The sequence below is a fragment of the Eublepharis macularius genome, chromosome 7, assembly GCF_028583425.1.
Source record: "Eublepharis macularius isolate TG4126 chromosome 7, MPM_Emac_v1.0, whole genome shotgun sequence".
Classification (NCBI taxonomy): domain Eukaryota; kingdom Metazoa; phylum Chordata; class Lepidosauria; order Squamata; family Eublepharidae; genus Eublepharis; species Eublepharis macularius.
This window is the reverse complement of record NC_072796.1, coordinates 2,036,578-2,051,065: the sequence shown is the minus strand read 5'-3', so window position 1 is coordinate 2,051,065 and position 14,488 is coordinate 2,036,578. Positions and strand designations below refer to the sequence as shown.

General features: G+C 49.1%; 1 protein-coding gene across 3 annotated transcripts in view; it reads left to right on the top strand.

Moving 5' to 3' along the window:
• Window positions 1-14,488, top strand: part of PCDH1 (protocadherin 1) — a 105,491-nt gene that overhangs the window by 56,187 nt on the left and 34,816 nt on the right. For all 3 annotated transcript variants that reach the window (XM_054985153.1, XM_054985154.1, XM_054985155.1), the window contains exon 4: window positions 2,590-2,809. In XM_054985153.1, the coding sequence (XP_054841128.1) occupies window positions 2,590-2,809 (220 nt within the window). The remainder of the gene's footprint in view (window positions 1-2,589; window positions 2,810-14,488) is intronic.

Below are 14,488 nucleotides of genomic sequence, written 5' to 3'. Positions count from 1 at the left end.
AGTACTCTGACTTTTGTTAATATTTTGTGTTGTGGTGGATAAAATGGCCGCGCCGTGGCCTTTTCATTCCTAGTCTAAGTGCGCAATTTAACAGGGCAGGCTAATCACTGTGATCGTTATTGCTGTTCACAGCTGACCCTGTCTCTCTCTCATTCGGGCTGCCTTTAATAGCCAGCCATTACTTGTCCCTGGCATGGGTAGCAGGGGGAGGAATCAGCCTCTCCCCCAACACTGGGGTGAGACTAGGGTTACCAGACCCTGTACCCTCCTAGCGGAAGGGGGGACCTGGCCCTTACCAGGAGGATCTTCCTTGCATGTGCCCAAAGCGCGCCCGTGCTCCTGGCACCAATGCAATGGCGTCACTTCCAGGTGTGATGTCATCACACCAACAGTGGGAGTGCTCCTGCACTTTGCGCAGGGCCAGTTCAGCCCGCATGGGGCCAAAATTGGCCCCTGTGAAACGCGGGAGCATGCCTGCTGCCAGCACAAAGATGTCACTTAAAGAACGGACATTGGCACACCCCGCTGGAAGCGCACCTGCTGCGCACTTGCCCTGGAGGTTTTTGGCCAGTTACCCGGGGCTGTATTATTCCTACAGCTGACTAGGCCGAGGCCCAGGGGCCCCACAGGGACTAGGGGCCCATCAATTTTTTTCCTGAGGCGCACCTCCACGTAAATTACAATGAATTGATTCTCTTATATAACCTCTATTAATAAGATAATTAACTGCTTCCTTATTGAAGTGAAACAAATTGTCACTTATATTAAAACAATTATCCATACATTATATATATATTTAATAAATAATAAAAAATTATTCACTTCAAAATATTACAATATTGAACAATTATACCTCCAAAATGTGCTTTCTTGAAGAGTTCTACTCGTGCAATAAAAATATTTTTAAAATTGTGGATAGAATTCTTCAGGAGACTCTCAAGATGGATATAGGGCTATGTACTGCGGTCTAGTACCTACCATACCCAGGGTCAGGCTGTCAGTTGTCATGGGGTGAAAGATTGAAGTGCCAGAGGGGCCCGAAATACCTGAAAGCCTCGGGGCCCAGCCAGGGGTTAGTACAGCCCTGCTGTCACCACGCCTGCCGTCTGAGGGGGCAGGCGTGGGAGAGGGGGACAGAGGCTGGGAGCGGGGGGATCCATTGCCCCCTCTTGGGGTAATGGGATCTGTAGCTGAGACACACTCTGGAAGCCTGATAGTGGACTTTAGTACAAAAGTATATTACTTCTGGGGGTCACAGGTGCAAGTTGTGTCTGCAAAGCACCTGGTAGGCACACTTTCAGACCACCTAGCTGGAGCAGATAGGGCACACAGGTGTTAATGGGGCTACTTAGAAGTAAATTTGCATCTCTGGGTAAACTCTCAAGCCTGGGTTATTCATATACTTCTTCCAAAGGAATTTGGCTACATAACTGGAATAAATAAATCTGCACCAGCCCCGCTCATCGAAGGAGATCTTGCGTTGATCCCGGGCCTTGGTGGAGATAATTGGCTGAGAGCTGGTGCTCACGTTTGAAGCGGAGGTCCTTAATGGGATCCGTCTGAGACAGGCCCATTCAGTTCTTCCAAGTGAGGCTGGTCCTTTACCATAGAGATGCAGCTATCCAAATTTACTGATGAGTAGCCTTATTGACCTCGCTGCTCCATCTTACTTTTGGAGAGTGTCTCCTACATGTGTTTTGCTCATTTCCTTATGCAGACAACTTCTGCCTGAGTATGTCCCCCTGTAATACGCAGGATGTGCAAGGTGCGCTTCAATTATTCATCTATTTGATACATTTATCACCTGCTTTTCTACCTCTCCCTCTGATGCTGCCGGGTGGAATGGCCACTTTCGGAGGGAGCATTGTGAGGGGACGGGGCAGACAAATGAGTTTTTGAAAATATGTGTCAGATTGCTACATTTATTGGACAGCTGGGGTTAGCTGTGGCTTCCTCGGCAGCAAACTTGGGGTTGTTGCTTTGTAATGTGTGAAATGGCTATGGATACAGAGTTCCTTGGGATTTTATCTCCCCGTCTCCATCTTGTCCAACAGAGAGCTTTTGTCTCTCTCTACTGCCTCTGGCAGTGACAAGGGATTTGCGGGGAAGAAAGTCTCTGCATGCGTCTCCTGGCCCCAGATTAGGGGCAGCTTGCATCCAACAATCTGCTGCTGCTGAAGTAGCCCCTCTCTCCATCCCCCAGGTCTCCATCCCTCTGTTGCAGGAAGCCATAAAGAGGATGGAAAATGGCTCTCCTTAGTTCCTAAACAGAGAAAGGTATAGAGATCCACCCACATTGGCAAGTGAATCCTTGCCGTCAGTTAGAGACGGATGTCAGCTATCAGTGACCACATCAGTGGTTGTGCCATCAGCGTTGTCATCTCCTCTTAACAAGTAATAGTCTGCTATTAGTAGCTAATAGATCTTGAATGTCCAACCCATGCTGAGATCTGGAAAGGCTCTTTCTGTGGAAAGGTGTTTCACTGACTGGACGTTCAGTGCTTTTGTATTCAGCATGCCACGAATGTTTACAGATCCCACGTGGAGTACTTTTCATGATGATGTTCCTCTGTGCTGTTTGTTGCGCAGTTACCTCATCGTCGAGTGACGTTCTCTGCAGCCAATCAGGCTCAAGACCTGCAGGATCCATCCCAACACAGTTACTATGACAGTGGCCTTGAGGAATCCGAAACGCCGAGCAGCAAATCCTCCTCAGGGCCCCGCATCGGACCCCTGGCTCTGCCCGAGGACCACTACGAGCGCACCACGCCCGATGGCAGCATTGGGGAGATGGAGCACCCCGAGAACGGTAAGGGACCCGCTTTGCTTGCTAAGCTTCTCAGGGTGAGCACACTCAGGGCTCGTGGGGCACCTTCCAAAGCAGGGAACAGGTAGGGGAGCAGTTGGGGCCAAACAGTGGGGAAGTAGCAATGGAGGGGAAGAAAGGGAAATTATGTCGGGCAGAGGGGAGGCAGATGTGGTGGGTCCCTCAGGGTCTGTGCTTGCATTTGAGTCTGCAGCAGAGGATTCAGGTGTGGTGAGCAGTTGACGTAGTCCTTTTGTGTAGATCTGCTTGAGCCTGCACTGAGCCCCATTTGCCTTCTGCTTAACTTGGGAGTTTTCGAAAATGAGTATGGGAATTGGGCCCAGAACCACCTGCAAGAGCGTTCCGGTTTTGGCCAACACGCACCATCACCTGCACGCACTTCGATTGCAGAGTAAAGAGAAATCTTGTTATGATCGCACCAAGATTCTTTTTGTGCTGAATTAATCATGCAGTGATAACCTGTTTAAAAAAAAAAAGAACAACAACAAGGTGTCCTTTGAAAGATTTAACACTCTGCCCATGGATATTGGCGTGAACAAAGCTAGAATCAAAAATGGAAGAACGGGGGATTGCTAATGCATAAGTATAGCTCGAGAACAAATTTCCAGGGGAGGAAATTACGTAGGGAGAATTTCATAAGCATCATGAATAAATATTCAGATAGTAAACTGAACTCCTAATTGCAGGATTCCCAGAACAGACTAGTTGACTCTCAGTAGCAATATGAAAGCGGGCGAGGGGGGGTGGGGGGTGTTGTTGCCTGGCCGTCTGCCAACTCTCTCTGAAAAATCTAGAATAGATTAGAGAAGGGAGTCAGCAGACCTTGCTTGTAAATCTCTGAGAAGGTGGTTGAGGCTGAAGGCCTCCCTGGTCCAGCTGGAGGTGGAAACGGGGCCTCTGCACGAAAGCGAAAGAGCAGGGGGATGCTCTGGTGAAGGAGTAGCCTGCAGTCCCCGGGACCCTTAGCCACGCCAGAGTACTCCAGAGCTGAGTGGCTGCCCCTCTTTCAAGCCTGGATGCTGTTTTTCCCCAGGCTTTACTTTCCTCAAGTCCCTGCCTCCTCAGCCGGTGTTTTCCCTGAGGGTGCTGAGACATGCATTCCTCTCCCTCTACCCACTGACCACTCCAGCCTCTCCCTTTTTAGGTGTCCCCTCACTCTTAGTTTCCTTCCCACACAGCTTCTGTCGCACAACCCCATCTGTCCCTGTATCCTGCGTGTGTCTTTCCCCAATCAAAGTGGCATTTCACTTCCGTTGCAGAAGGAATTCAGGCATATTAACGTTCCCTTGAGCCCGTGGGCAGGCATCCTAAGGCATCACAGCAACGCAGCCGGCAGGAAGGGGTTGACGAGAGCCAGTTATACGAGACACTTTCCCCAAACTCCTTACTCTGAAATAGTCATAGAAAAGCACCTCTACTCTCTTGAGGTATTATAGTTGAATTTATTCATCGGTGCAAAAAAGACAAGTCCCTCCTTGACGATTTCATTCACTTGGCGAGCCCTCACCATTCCTGTTGACCGTGAAGCCACAATTTATTCTGATTAGCCTCAGAAATCAGGAGCGCACACGGCTCAAAACTTGGTGTTAGAGTGGCAGAACTCTGAACTTGACAGCTTCGGACTGCAGGGTGTGTGAGTGTGTGTGTGGTGCCCCCCAGTTGCAGCTGACTTCTGGTGACCCCTGCTGGGGTTTTCAAGGCAAGAGATGAAGAGAGGTGGTTTGCCATTGCCTGCCTCTGCATAGCTATCCTGGGCTTGCTCCCATCCAGGTACTAACCAGGACCAACCCTGCTTAGCTTTCGTGATCTGACAAGATTGGGCCAGCTGGACCATCCAGGTCAGGGCTCACACTGCATGTAGGGGTAGAGTTTCTACTTTTGAATACCGCCCCCCCTCCCCCCAGTAAATAAATCTCTGCATTTAGTAAGCAAGCACATCAGAGGAAAAGGTTTTAACGTAGCTGCCTCTCTGCAGGTGAAGGAGTATTCAAAACATAATCCACTTCCGACCATCTTACGTGGTACAGTCCTTCAGCCCGTTCAGCCTGATGGCTCCATTTAGACATCATGAGGAACCATAATTTTTATACCATGATGTGATTAAATTCCAGTTTAGGAATGCAATTTCCCTGAAAGAGCTTGTGTGCAGTTCTGGGATACAACTAGGACTGAATTTTTTTCTGTGGCATGTCTCACTTTTGACCAGCTTCATCTGGTGAGTTGACTACAGTCAGGGCTTTTTTTCTGGGAAAAGAGGTGGTGGAACTCAGTGGGTTGCCCTCGGAGAAAATGGTCACATGGCTGGTGGCCCCGCCCCCTGATCTCCATTCAGAGGGGAGTTGAGATTGCCCTCCGCGCCGCTCAGCAGCACAGAGGAAAATCTAAACTCCCCTCTGTCTGGAGATCAGGGGGCGGGGCCACCAGCCATGTGACCATTTTCAAGAGGTTCCGGAACTCCGTTCCACCGCGTTCCAGCTGAAAAAAAGCCCTGACTACAGTTATCCATGTTCTAATTGCATCCAAGATAGACTACTGCTAGCTATTCTGTATGGAGCTGCCTTTGAAGACAGTTCGAAAACTTCAGCTAGTTCAAAACTTAGCCGCAAGATGTAACTGCTAACCCAGGTTTCTTGTTGGCAGATGTTCAAGGGAGGGGATGTGGCACAGTGACAGACTGTTTGGTGTGCACGCAGGAGGTCCCAGTTTTAATCCAGTAAAAACATTAAGTAGCAGCTTTGGTGAAAGACCAGAGTGTCACTGGAAAACCACTGACAGTCAGATTAGACAATACTGTCCTTGATGGACCAGCGCAGCTTCCTGTGAATTCATGGACCGTGGCTCAGTGGCAGAGCCTGTGCTTTGCATGCGGAAGGTCCCAGGTTCGATTCCTCAGCACCTCCACTTTAAAGGTTCAGGCTCGGGAGGGTAGATGGCATTGACCTCGATAGGTGCACGGCCTGATTCAGTATAAGTCTCTGTGTATATTTATATTTTTGCATTATCCTCCTGCACATTTTTAACACCTTTAAATCTTTATGCTCTCGTGTTTCAAATTCAACGTCTGTTTTAAAATGCTGCTGCTGATTATTTCAGTGCCCGTTAATTTCAATTTTCAATTTTATTGCTGTTTTTGCTATTTTCTTTTGAATTTTATTTTTATTGCTTCTGTTGTTCTGAAGAGGCTCAGAAATTTCCTGTTGATGTTGCTGTTTCAGTGTGTGTGATGTTTATTTTACTGCTGCTGTTTTAATATATGATTGTTTTATGCCGGCATTTTTGAATTGTTTATATTGTTACAATTGGCTGTAAGCTGCCTTGGGTGCGGTTGGTGGAGGAAGAAGCAACAGAAGCCCTGTTTCTCCTGACTCTGCTGAAGTGGAGAAAGGGTTTCATCGGCGGAGTAAGGGCTGGCCGCTCCAGATCCCCAGATAACCCACCAAGCACCCCTTCAGTTCCAAAACCAGGTCTAAAACCCAGAATTGAAATAAGTCTAGGTAATCCTCCAGGCAAGCCTAGAATCTTCAGAGTCAGGATCTGGCCGAGCATTTTGCTTCCAACCATTCAGGGCTGAGGGTGGCTTCTTCAGGCTGGGAGCTAGGGTTGCCAGCCTCCAGGTGGTGACTGGAGATCTCCCGGGATTACGACTGATCTCCAAGTGACAGAGTTCAGTTTCCCCGGAGGAAATGGCTGCTTTGGAGGGTGGACTCTATGGCATTATACCATTCTGAGGCCCCTCGCCAAACCCCGGCTTCTCCAGGCTCCACCCCCCCCATGAATCTCCAGGAATTCCCCAGCCTGGATCTGGCAACCCTACTGGGAACAGGAATTGTCCCACCTGCACCCCCATCAACCCTCCCGGCCTGACAGATTGAAAAATTCCAAGCGCTGCAAACTGTCTAATCATTTTCGGTAATGTCAGTTCATTCTCAGCTCCTAACATGGGGGACGCAGAAGTGAGAACCTGAGGAAAGTGACGCAGCGAGATCGGCGCTGCCTTTAGCTGCGTTTCCAACCAGACCCCTAAGATAGGCTGCCCGAGTGAGTCTTACTGAGCGTGCTCAGGAAGGCACCTTTACCCGAGCCACGCACCTGGGTGAACGAGGCCTGCCTCCTGCTTGGGCCCAAATTCACTCTGGGAAAGCTCTCCATTCTGCCCTAAAGGCGCAATAGATTTAGGTTCTTACAGGCTAATTCCAGACGACTAACCTGAAGGCGCTGCATGCCGCCATGTTCCGGATCGCGACGGGGAAAACGCGAAATATCGCGTTTTCTCGTGCGAGTTTGGCGCGACATCGCGCCAAACTCGCACGAGAAAACGTGATATTTCGCGTTTTCCCCGTTGCGATCCGGAACATGGTGGCATGCAGCACCTTCAGGTTAGTCGTCTGGAATCGGCCCTGGTGTAAAGGCAATGACACCTTTCAAGGGGTGAAGCTCAAAGGCAGACTTTAAAATGAAAATGGAGACTGGAATTGACCAGAATAATCAGAGACTGTTTATTGAAGGGGGAAAGAAATGCATGCATTTAGTCAAAGTACACAAAAGCACAAAATCTGAGCTGCAATTTGACAATAATCCAAAGCAGATGGAGAGAGGAAAACCACTCGGGGCATAACTGGGGGCGGTGGATAAGGTAGACCCTCAGGATACACAGTCCCGGTCCAACTCTGAGCATGTTAGAATAAGGAGAACAGCTCTAAAGAGATGAGCCTGGGAATAAGAGAAGCCAAGTGGCATGCGGGGAGGCGGAGGGGGTCAGGTGGAGTCCGAGGCAACGGCCTGGATTTCATGGGATAGAGCCTGTGGGAACTTCTCAAGAAAGGGGAAGGCTTTGGGATGGAGACGGGTTGCAAAGAGGTGGTCAGAAAGCTTCTGCAGGAAGGAGGCGGTTCAGATAAGCTAATAGCACCAGGGGTCTTTTTTGTTAAGCAGATCAACAGAGCGTTGTGCCCAAAAGCATCTTGACTGGATCAAAATGCTGAGAATAATCGTTGCAGAGGCAGCTGTGCCTGATGGGGCCAATTTCTCCCTGGGTTTTTCACTGAGCCAAGCCTTGCCTTTCCCGGGTGTATCCCACGGACAAAATCCAGCCCTGTCAGGCGGCCTGGCCCTGCCTGTTCTTCCGTCCTACTCACCCCCTTCGTCCTTCAGGTCAGCTCAGTAATGGGAGGGAGGCAGAGCTTTGGCTGAGCTAGGCCCAAGGAGGCTGAAATGACATGGCGACCCGGTCCCTGACTCTCATAGTTTGCCTTGTTGCGCAGTTGATGAATCAGTGTTTCCAGCTTGTTGGTGATTTTGCTTCTTAAAAAACATTTAAATGTTTTGGGCATAGTTTGGTTAATAAGACTTTCCATTGGTATAAAACGTTCTGGCAGAACTGATGATGGCATTGATAACGGGGAAGGTATTTCTCCAGTCTTCAAAGAATTACACGGCTGCCAGGCCCAACTCAAGGCCTAGTAAAGCTTTAAACGTCCTGGGACCGGAGAGTGCTTGCTTGCGCGGCGGTTAAGAGGCCGTTCTTATTGCAGCTCCGCTTTCCGAGGCCACGTGGGTGGCTACAGGAAGCTTTTCCGTAGTGGCACCCACATTGTGGATCTCTTTGGCTGGCATTTAGGCTGCTAAAATTTAGCTCTCAAGTTTAAAAACATTCGAGCCGTTGGTTAGTTTGAGTTTGCAATCTTTGTATTGTTTTCATTCTCTTCCTGCATTGATTTATTTGCAGTCAGCCTTCTGGCCTCTCCTGGGTGCCTCTGGTCAGGCCTAATTCAGACACAGGCGTGCACCTAAGAAGCTCTGAGCGTCTGGTTAGCATTCCTCTATAAGACCACTTAACTCCTGGCCAGAGGTACGCCCAGGGGTCCCAGGCATTGGGCAGGGAGCGGTACTTACGGGGCTTCCTCTTCGCGCGTGACGAATGATATCACTTCTGGAATTAACATCATCGCACTGACAAGGAGCGTGCATGCCACACGTTTGCCCAGGATGCCTGCCAGTGGCGGGGGGTCATCGGGCAGTTTGGCAACTCCTGCTGATGGCTGGCAAGTTTGCCTGCCACCGGTGGGTACTTGGAAACCCTAGGCACTCCTCAGTAACATTTTAGGTTTGTTACCAGATATAGTACACAAGGAATACTATTTCAGAATCTCTGTTGCCATTCTAAGCCTTCATTATAACATGATTCTTAATGTTTTTAATGTTAGTGAAATCAACACTAAAATCATACCATCCATCCTTGCTAAATTGTTCATTAAAGAAGAGCCATTATAGGAGTCCAAGTAAGTATCTTACCTCGAAGATAACCAGGACACAGACAAGAAGCCCCAAGCTCGGGACTCTTTCAGCATCTCATATTTATAGGATTTTGGCATCCTCTCCTAACAATCGCCACCGGTCCTGCTTGATAAGTGTGGACATTCCTGGCTAACTACCTTATAATTTCAAAACCATTCAAGGTTCTATATACTTTGGGCTAGTCACAGCTCTCTCAGAGCTCTCTCAGCCCCACCCACCTCACAGGGTGATTGTTGTTGTGGGGATAATGATAGCATACTTTGTAAACCACTCTGAGTAGGCATCAAGCTGTCTTGAAGGGCAATATGTAAATCGGATGTTGTTGTTGTAGTACATCTTTTAAAAAATCTAATGGAAATGGTTCGTTCGTTCTTGCTATTCGTTATCTTAACAAAGTCTATGTAAAATTAGTGATTACGAGTTTCTCATACATAGTTTGGCCCTCAACCAGTACACCCATCCTTGAATCATGTGTTTACTTCTGTGAAGTTGAACATTCTTGTCCTTCTCGGATGCTCTCTAAACTTGGGCTTCAACATATAGGATCGATTGATATGGGTTAAACAGCTCTTCTGATTTACACGAGGCCATACGATTGTGTGTCTCTTGCCCCCCTTCGAGGTTGTTCTGTCCTGTTCCTCTAGACTCCCTTCGTGGCACTGTCTAGCTGTGGGGCCAGGCAGACTCTGTTCCTCTGTACACAGACATCTTCTGTGATCTTGGTCAAAATCCAGCAACTGTTCCCTTATATTTCTGAGTTAATGACAGTGCCCTTGATTATTTTTTAAAAAATTTAAATAGGTTATTGTAAAACATTTTTATGGTTAACTACCTTAGGAACTGCGGCTGAGATTCAGGTTAAAATTGAGTCGTTCAGCAACAGAGAGATTTAGCCTGACTACAATTTACACGAATCTCTGGTATATTAGAAATTGTCAGTTTGCCTCATGCTTGCCAATAGAAAGGAACTGGGCAATCTGCTTGTTGATCATCAGGTGCTTTATTTTTGTACTTAATTCTGCTGGCTCTTCATGACGTAAACCCTGAGTTTGCTGGCTGGAAGTTACAGTTAAATATGTGCCCTGCCGTTTGTCAAAAGTCTGACAGGCAGTTGAGTAAATGGTCGTGCCAGGGTGGTGCTATTACTGACCCTCCCAGGACACCAAATATTTTGCCGATTAAGCTGCCTCGCACTGAGGGGTCAAGTGTCCTGACTTGAGGCAGAATAGCAACTGTTGCTTCATAGGACAGACCTTCAAGGAGCCAGCCTAAGCAGGTCTACTCAGAAGTAAGTCCCATTTTGTTATATGGAATTTAGTCCCAGGAAAACCTGCCTGAGATTGCAGCTTTAGTTTATCTGCTGAACCCCAATCTAACTACACTTCTTGATTCCTGTCAGAGACTGACAGCTTAGACATTTCAAGTAACTTCACTGCACGAATCCAAGGATGCATGAATTAAAGATTTATTGACAATCCAAGAGCTCAGTACAGTAGGCGTTTCATTGACAGAAATAACCATTCCCTCCCCCTGCTAAGCCGTAAACTCCTCAAGCCCAACCCATTCTACTCCCCCCTTAGTTACGCTCTAAGCTAAGGGCCAAGCTACAAGTGACGAATGACACTTGAATGGCAAGTGGATCGAGTGGAGCACAAGTGGAGGGCAAGCGAACAGGGAGAAATACACTTGCCGTTCAAGTGTCACTCGTCACTTGTAGCTTGGCCCTAAGTTCTAAGTTCCCATCTAATTAGCTGAAGAAGGTAAAGTGAAAGTAAACAAAGTTGTTGTTTTGACTACCCCCCCCTTCTTCCGCCAACGGGCTGTGTCTCCCTGGTAACGTTGATAACATTCCCGCTGATAACGTTCCTTCTCACAGCTTCTCTGACATGTAGCACTCAATAGCACTCTTAAAGCAGGGCACAGGAGACCAGGCCTGCAGCCCAAAAGTGAACCCCCCCCCCAAACCCCCAAAGTATGGCAGGGGCCACCCTGACAATTCCCAGACCACACCTCAAAAATTTCAAGACTACAAACCAAGTACAAGCACCACAAATTTTGGGTGCTGGACAACGATGCAACAAATAATAGAAAACTCATTTTTTTCTTTCAAGCTGACACTAGAGAGATAGTGGGGACGAGTAAGAGGCTGTAATGTCTACCATCACCCCAAAAGATAACGCACTGGTGACTGTCAGGGACAGGAACAGTGTTATTTATCCAAACAATTAGGTAGCCAAATGTTTGGAAGCCCTTCAAGCCACTTGGATCCACGATGGGTCCGTGATACACGTGTTACGAATTACCAGGGGATGCTCAAGTGCAGGATTTTATGTGTGGTCCTCAGTTCCCGTGCAGGCTGCATCTCTCTCAGCACACGTACATGCCACTTTTATGGGAGCTCCCTTTGTGTGATCTGGAGAAGTTAGCCGTGTTAGTCTGTAGTTGCAAAATGTGGCTGCATCTTTGTGTGAGTGCATCTTTGAGTTCAGAGCACCAATTCAGTTCTGTTTTCACTGGGAGAACAAGTACTGTACGCTCCTTTGACTTGCCAGTAGACATGGGCATGTCCAAAAATAAATCCCAATTAGGCCGATCGTGGATTTGGGCTGCCGCCGAACGCAGGTTCCTGATTCTAACCGATCAAGTCTCGTTTCCGGTCCAAAATCGGGAATCGGGGAGGCCAGCGCCCAGGGCAACCGTAGTCAGGCTGTTGCACGTGCACACGCTCCTGAGTCGCCCCTGCCCACACAGCAAGCCGGCTGTCCCAGTGTGCTGTGGAGCTGGCAGCAGCGCGAGTGGCTCAGAGGCTGCCCGTGCCGTTCACCTGCCCCGCAAGACAAGGGGCGGCCGGCTTGTCCGCGCGCCCCTTGTCCTGGGGAAAGGCAAACGGCGCAGGCGGCCTCCCAGCCTCCCATGTTGCCTTTTGCCTTTCCCCAGGACAAGGGGCAGCTGGCTTGCCCACGCGCCCCTTGTCCTGGGGTAAGGCGAACGGCGCAGGTGGCCTCCCAGCCTCCCGCGCTGCCTTTTGCCTTTCCCCAGGACAAGGGGCGGCTGGCTTGCCTACACGCCCCTTGTCCTGGGGAAAGGCGAACGGCGCAGGCGGCCTCCCAGCCTCCCGCGCTGCCTTTTGCCTTTCCCCAGGACAAGGGGCAGCTGGCTTGCCCACATGCCCCTTGTCCTGGGGAAAGGCAAACGGTGCGGGCGGCCTCCCAGCCTCCCGCGCTGCCTTTTGCCTTTCCTCTGTGCCCACCCCCTTCCCCCTCCCTCCCCTAGGTTGCTGCTCCATGGTTGGAAGGAAGCCTGCTAATCAAGGAAAGCTGGGCTTCCATTCGTGTTTCGAGGGCAACAGGAGGAGGGCAAAGACAGCTCATTTCCCTGACTCAGTTGCCCCGGAAATAAAATACTAGCGCCGGAAAGTCTGCAATTGTGAACTGAAACTGACCCATCTGATCAAATCCCGAACAAGCAAACTCCCGACCGCTGGATCGGTTGCCATGGACAGAACCGATTAGCTGAGTCACGATGGTGAAAATGCCAAAATCGGGGGGGGGGGGGTTGAAATCGTAATTCAGATCGGGCCCATCTCTACTTGCCAGTTTGCATTCTTGAAGTGTGAGAAAGTGTCAAGTTCTGCATTTCAATGAATGGATGTGGGGGAAACTTAGCAGTTGAGGAGGAACTGATATCGAACGCATGAACGTACTCATGTGAAGCAAACTGAAGTGTGACTGTGCAAGCGAGTGCGTGGGAAGTTGGAGGGGGACGCATGAAATGAGGTTCGCTTGAGCATCCCTCGGTACTTTGTAATGTGTAGGGAGACTGATAGTCAACCCCTTTCTCTGCTACCCCATGGCGGAAGGATTCATCCCATGATACGTGAGTAGGGGCTCCTGTGTCTCCTCCGCAAAACCTCCCCTGTAAGCCACACACTCCCAGTTGCGTATTTCTGCTCTTGGAGCTCAGCTGGGGGCAGGTGAAAAACAGTCAAGGGGAAAGGGAATATGCCGGCAGAGGAGGGGCTGAACACCCTTCTTCTCCCTGCCGAATGGCTCCTGCAAATGCCACCCCCCCCCACACACACACACACACTTTTGCATTATGTAACAACTCTACGCCCAATGCTGGGTTTGTTAGTCACCTGTAGCTGCCGCCCAAGACTCTGTCACCAGGTATAGACCAGCGCCTCAGTTTCTCATTGCGTTCCGTTTTGCTTTGTGATCCGGCCGATAGATTCCCCATCTGCTGTTATGTTAATTTAATTTCCTTGGTAGCTTCCTGTACAAGAGTCTTTCAAGTCCATATAGATTACGTCAACCGTCCCTCTCGTCTCTGTCATTATGATGCGTTCTCATGATGCTCCTCCGCACGCAAAATGATGGCTGTGTGGCCCTTGTCTTCTAAGTATGTGTCAGTTCTTGTTCCTAACTATATTACAATGGATTTACCAGCATTTTCCTACAAATTGCTCTGCTATTTCGTTCACTAATGTCTCCAGAATTGTGGGATGGAAGCTTTTATGCCAGGTGATGAACTGAAAATATATAGGAAGCGGGAATAAATAGCATATGTTTAAAGCAACAAATCTAGCAAAATGGAGGCATTTGTGTGCTGCAAGAAATACTTCGCTGCCGTGGAACTCCACAGGACTTTGGCGCCTGCTGAAAACTGTGTGGGAAAGGCGAGTGGTGACTGTCAAACAACTGAGCACACACTGGCTGGCCAGCTGCGATACGTTTAGCCTGAGGACCAGCCTTGGAAATGCTCAAGCGTGCGCGCCCGCACCAGCTCTCCCGTGAAGCCGGTCAACGGAAGACTCCCTGGTTTGGCAGCAGGATAGAAACCCCATTTCCCGTTTCACCTGATTTGGATAGCGCGACAAATTGTAGGTTGTTACAAACAAAAAGTCTTCAATCTTCACGATGTGCAAGAAGGGATCTCGTGGACACGGACACTTTGAGGCGTAGGGGAGTGTTGTGTGTCCTCCCTGTGTTGTTTCCTGTATTCAGCCCCGCTTACTTGAACTTGGCTAAAGTGTATAATGTACAAAAGTCTCTACTTTTCTGTGGCAGAGAGATGATCTGTTTCATGGGCTGGTTGCTCCAGTGGTTTATATTCTGCAATATCAATTGAACTTCTACCCAGGAACTCTTGGTCCTCCTTCCCCTTATTGCAAGATTATGTAGCCCTTTATATCTAGGAGGTCCTCTCTGTGGATAAACCATTCCTCCCACAGTGGATATCTTCAGATGTAGATGTTTCAATCTGTCGTACACAGACAACACACACACACACAAAACTCCTTCACAGAGGGAGGGAAGACTTGCCCCCCCTTCTGTCTCTTAGGGATCCAGCAGGCTGCACTCCCAC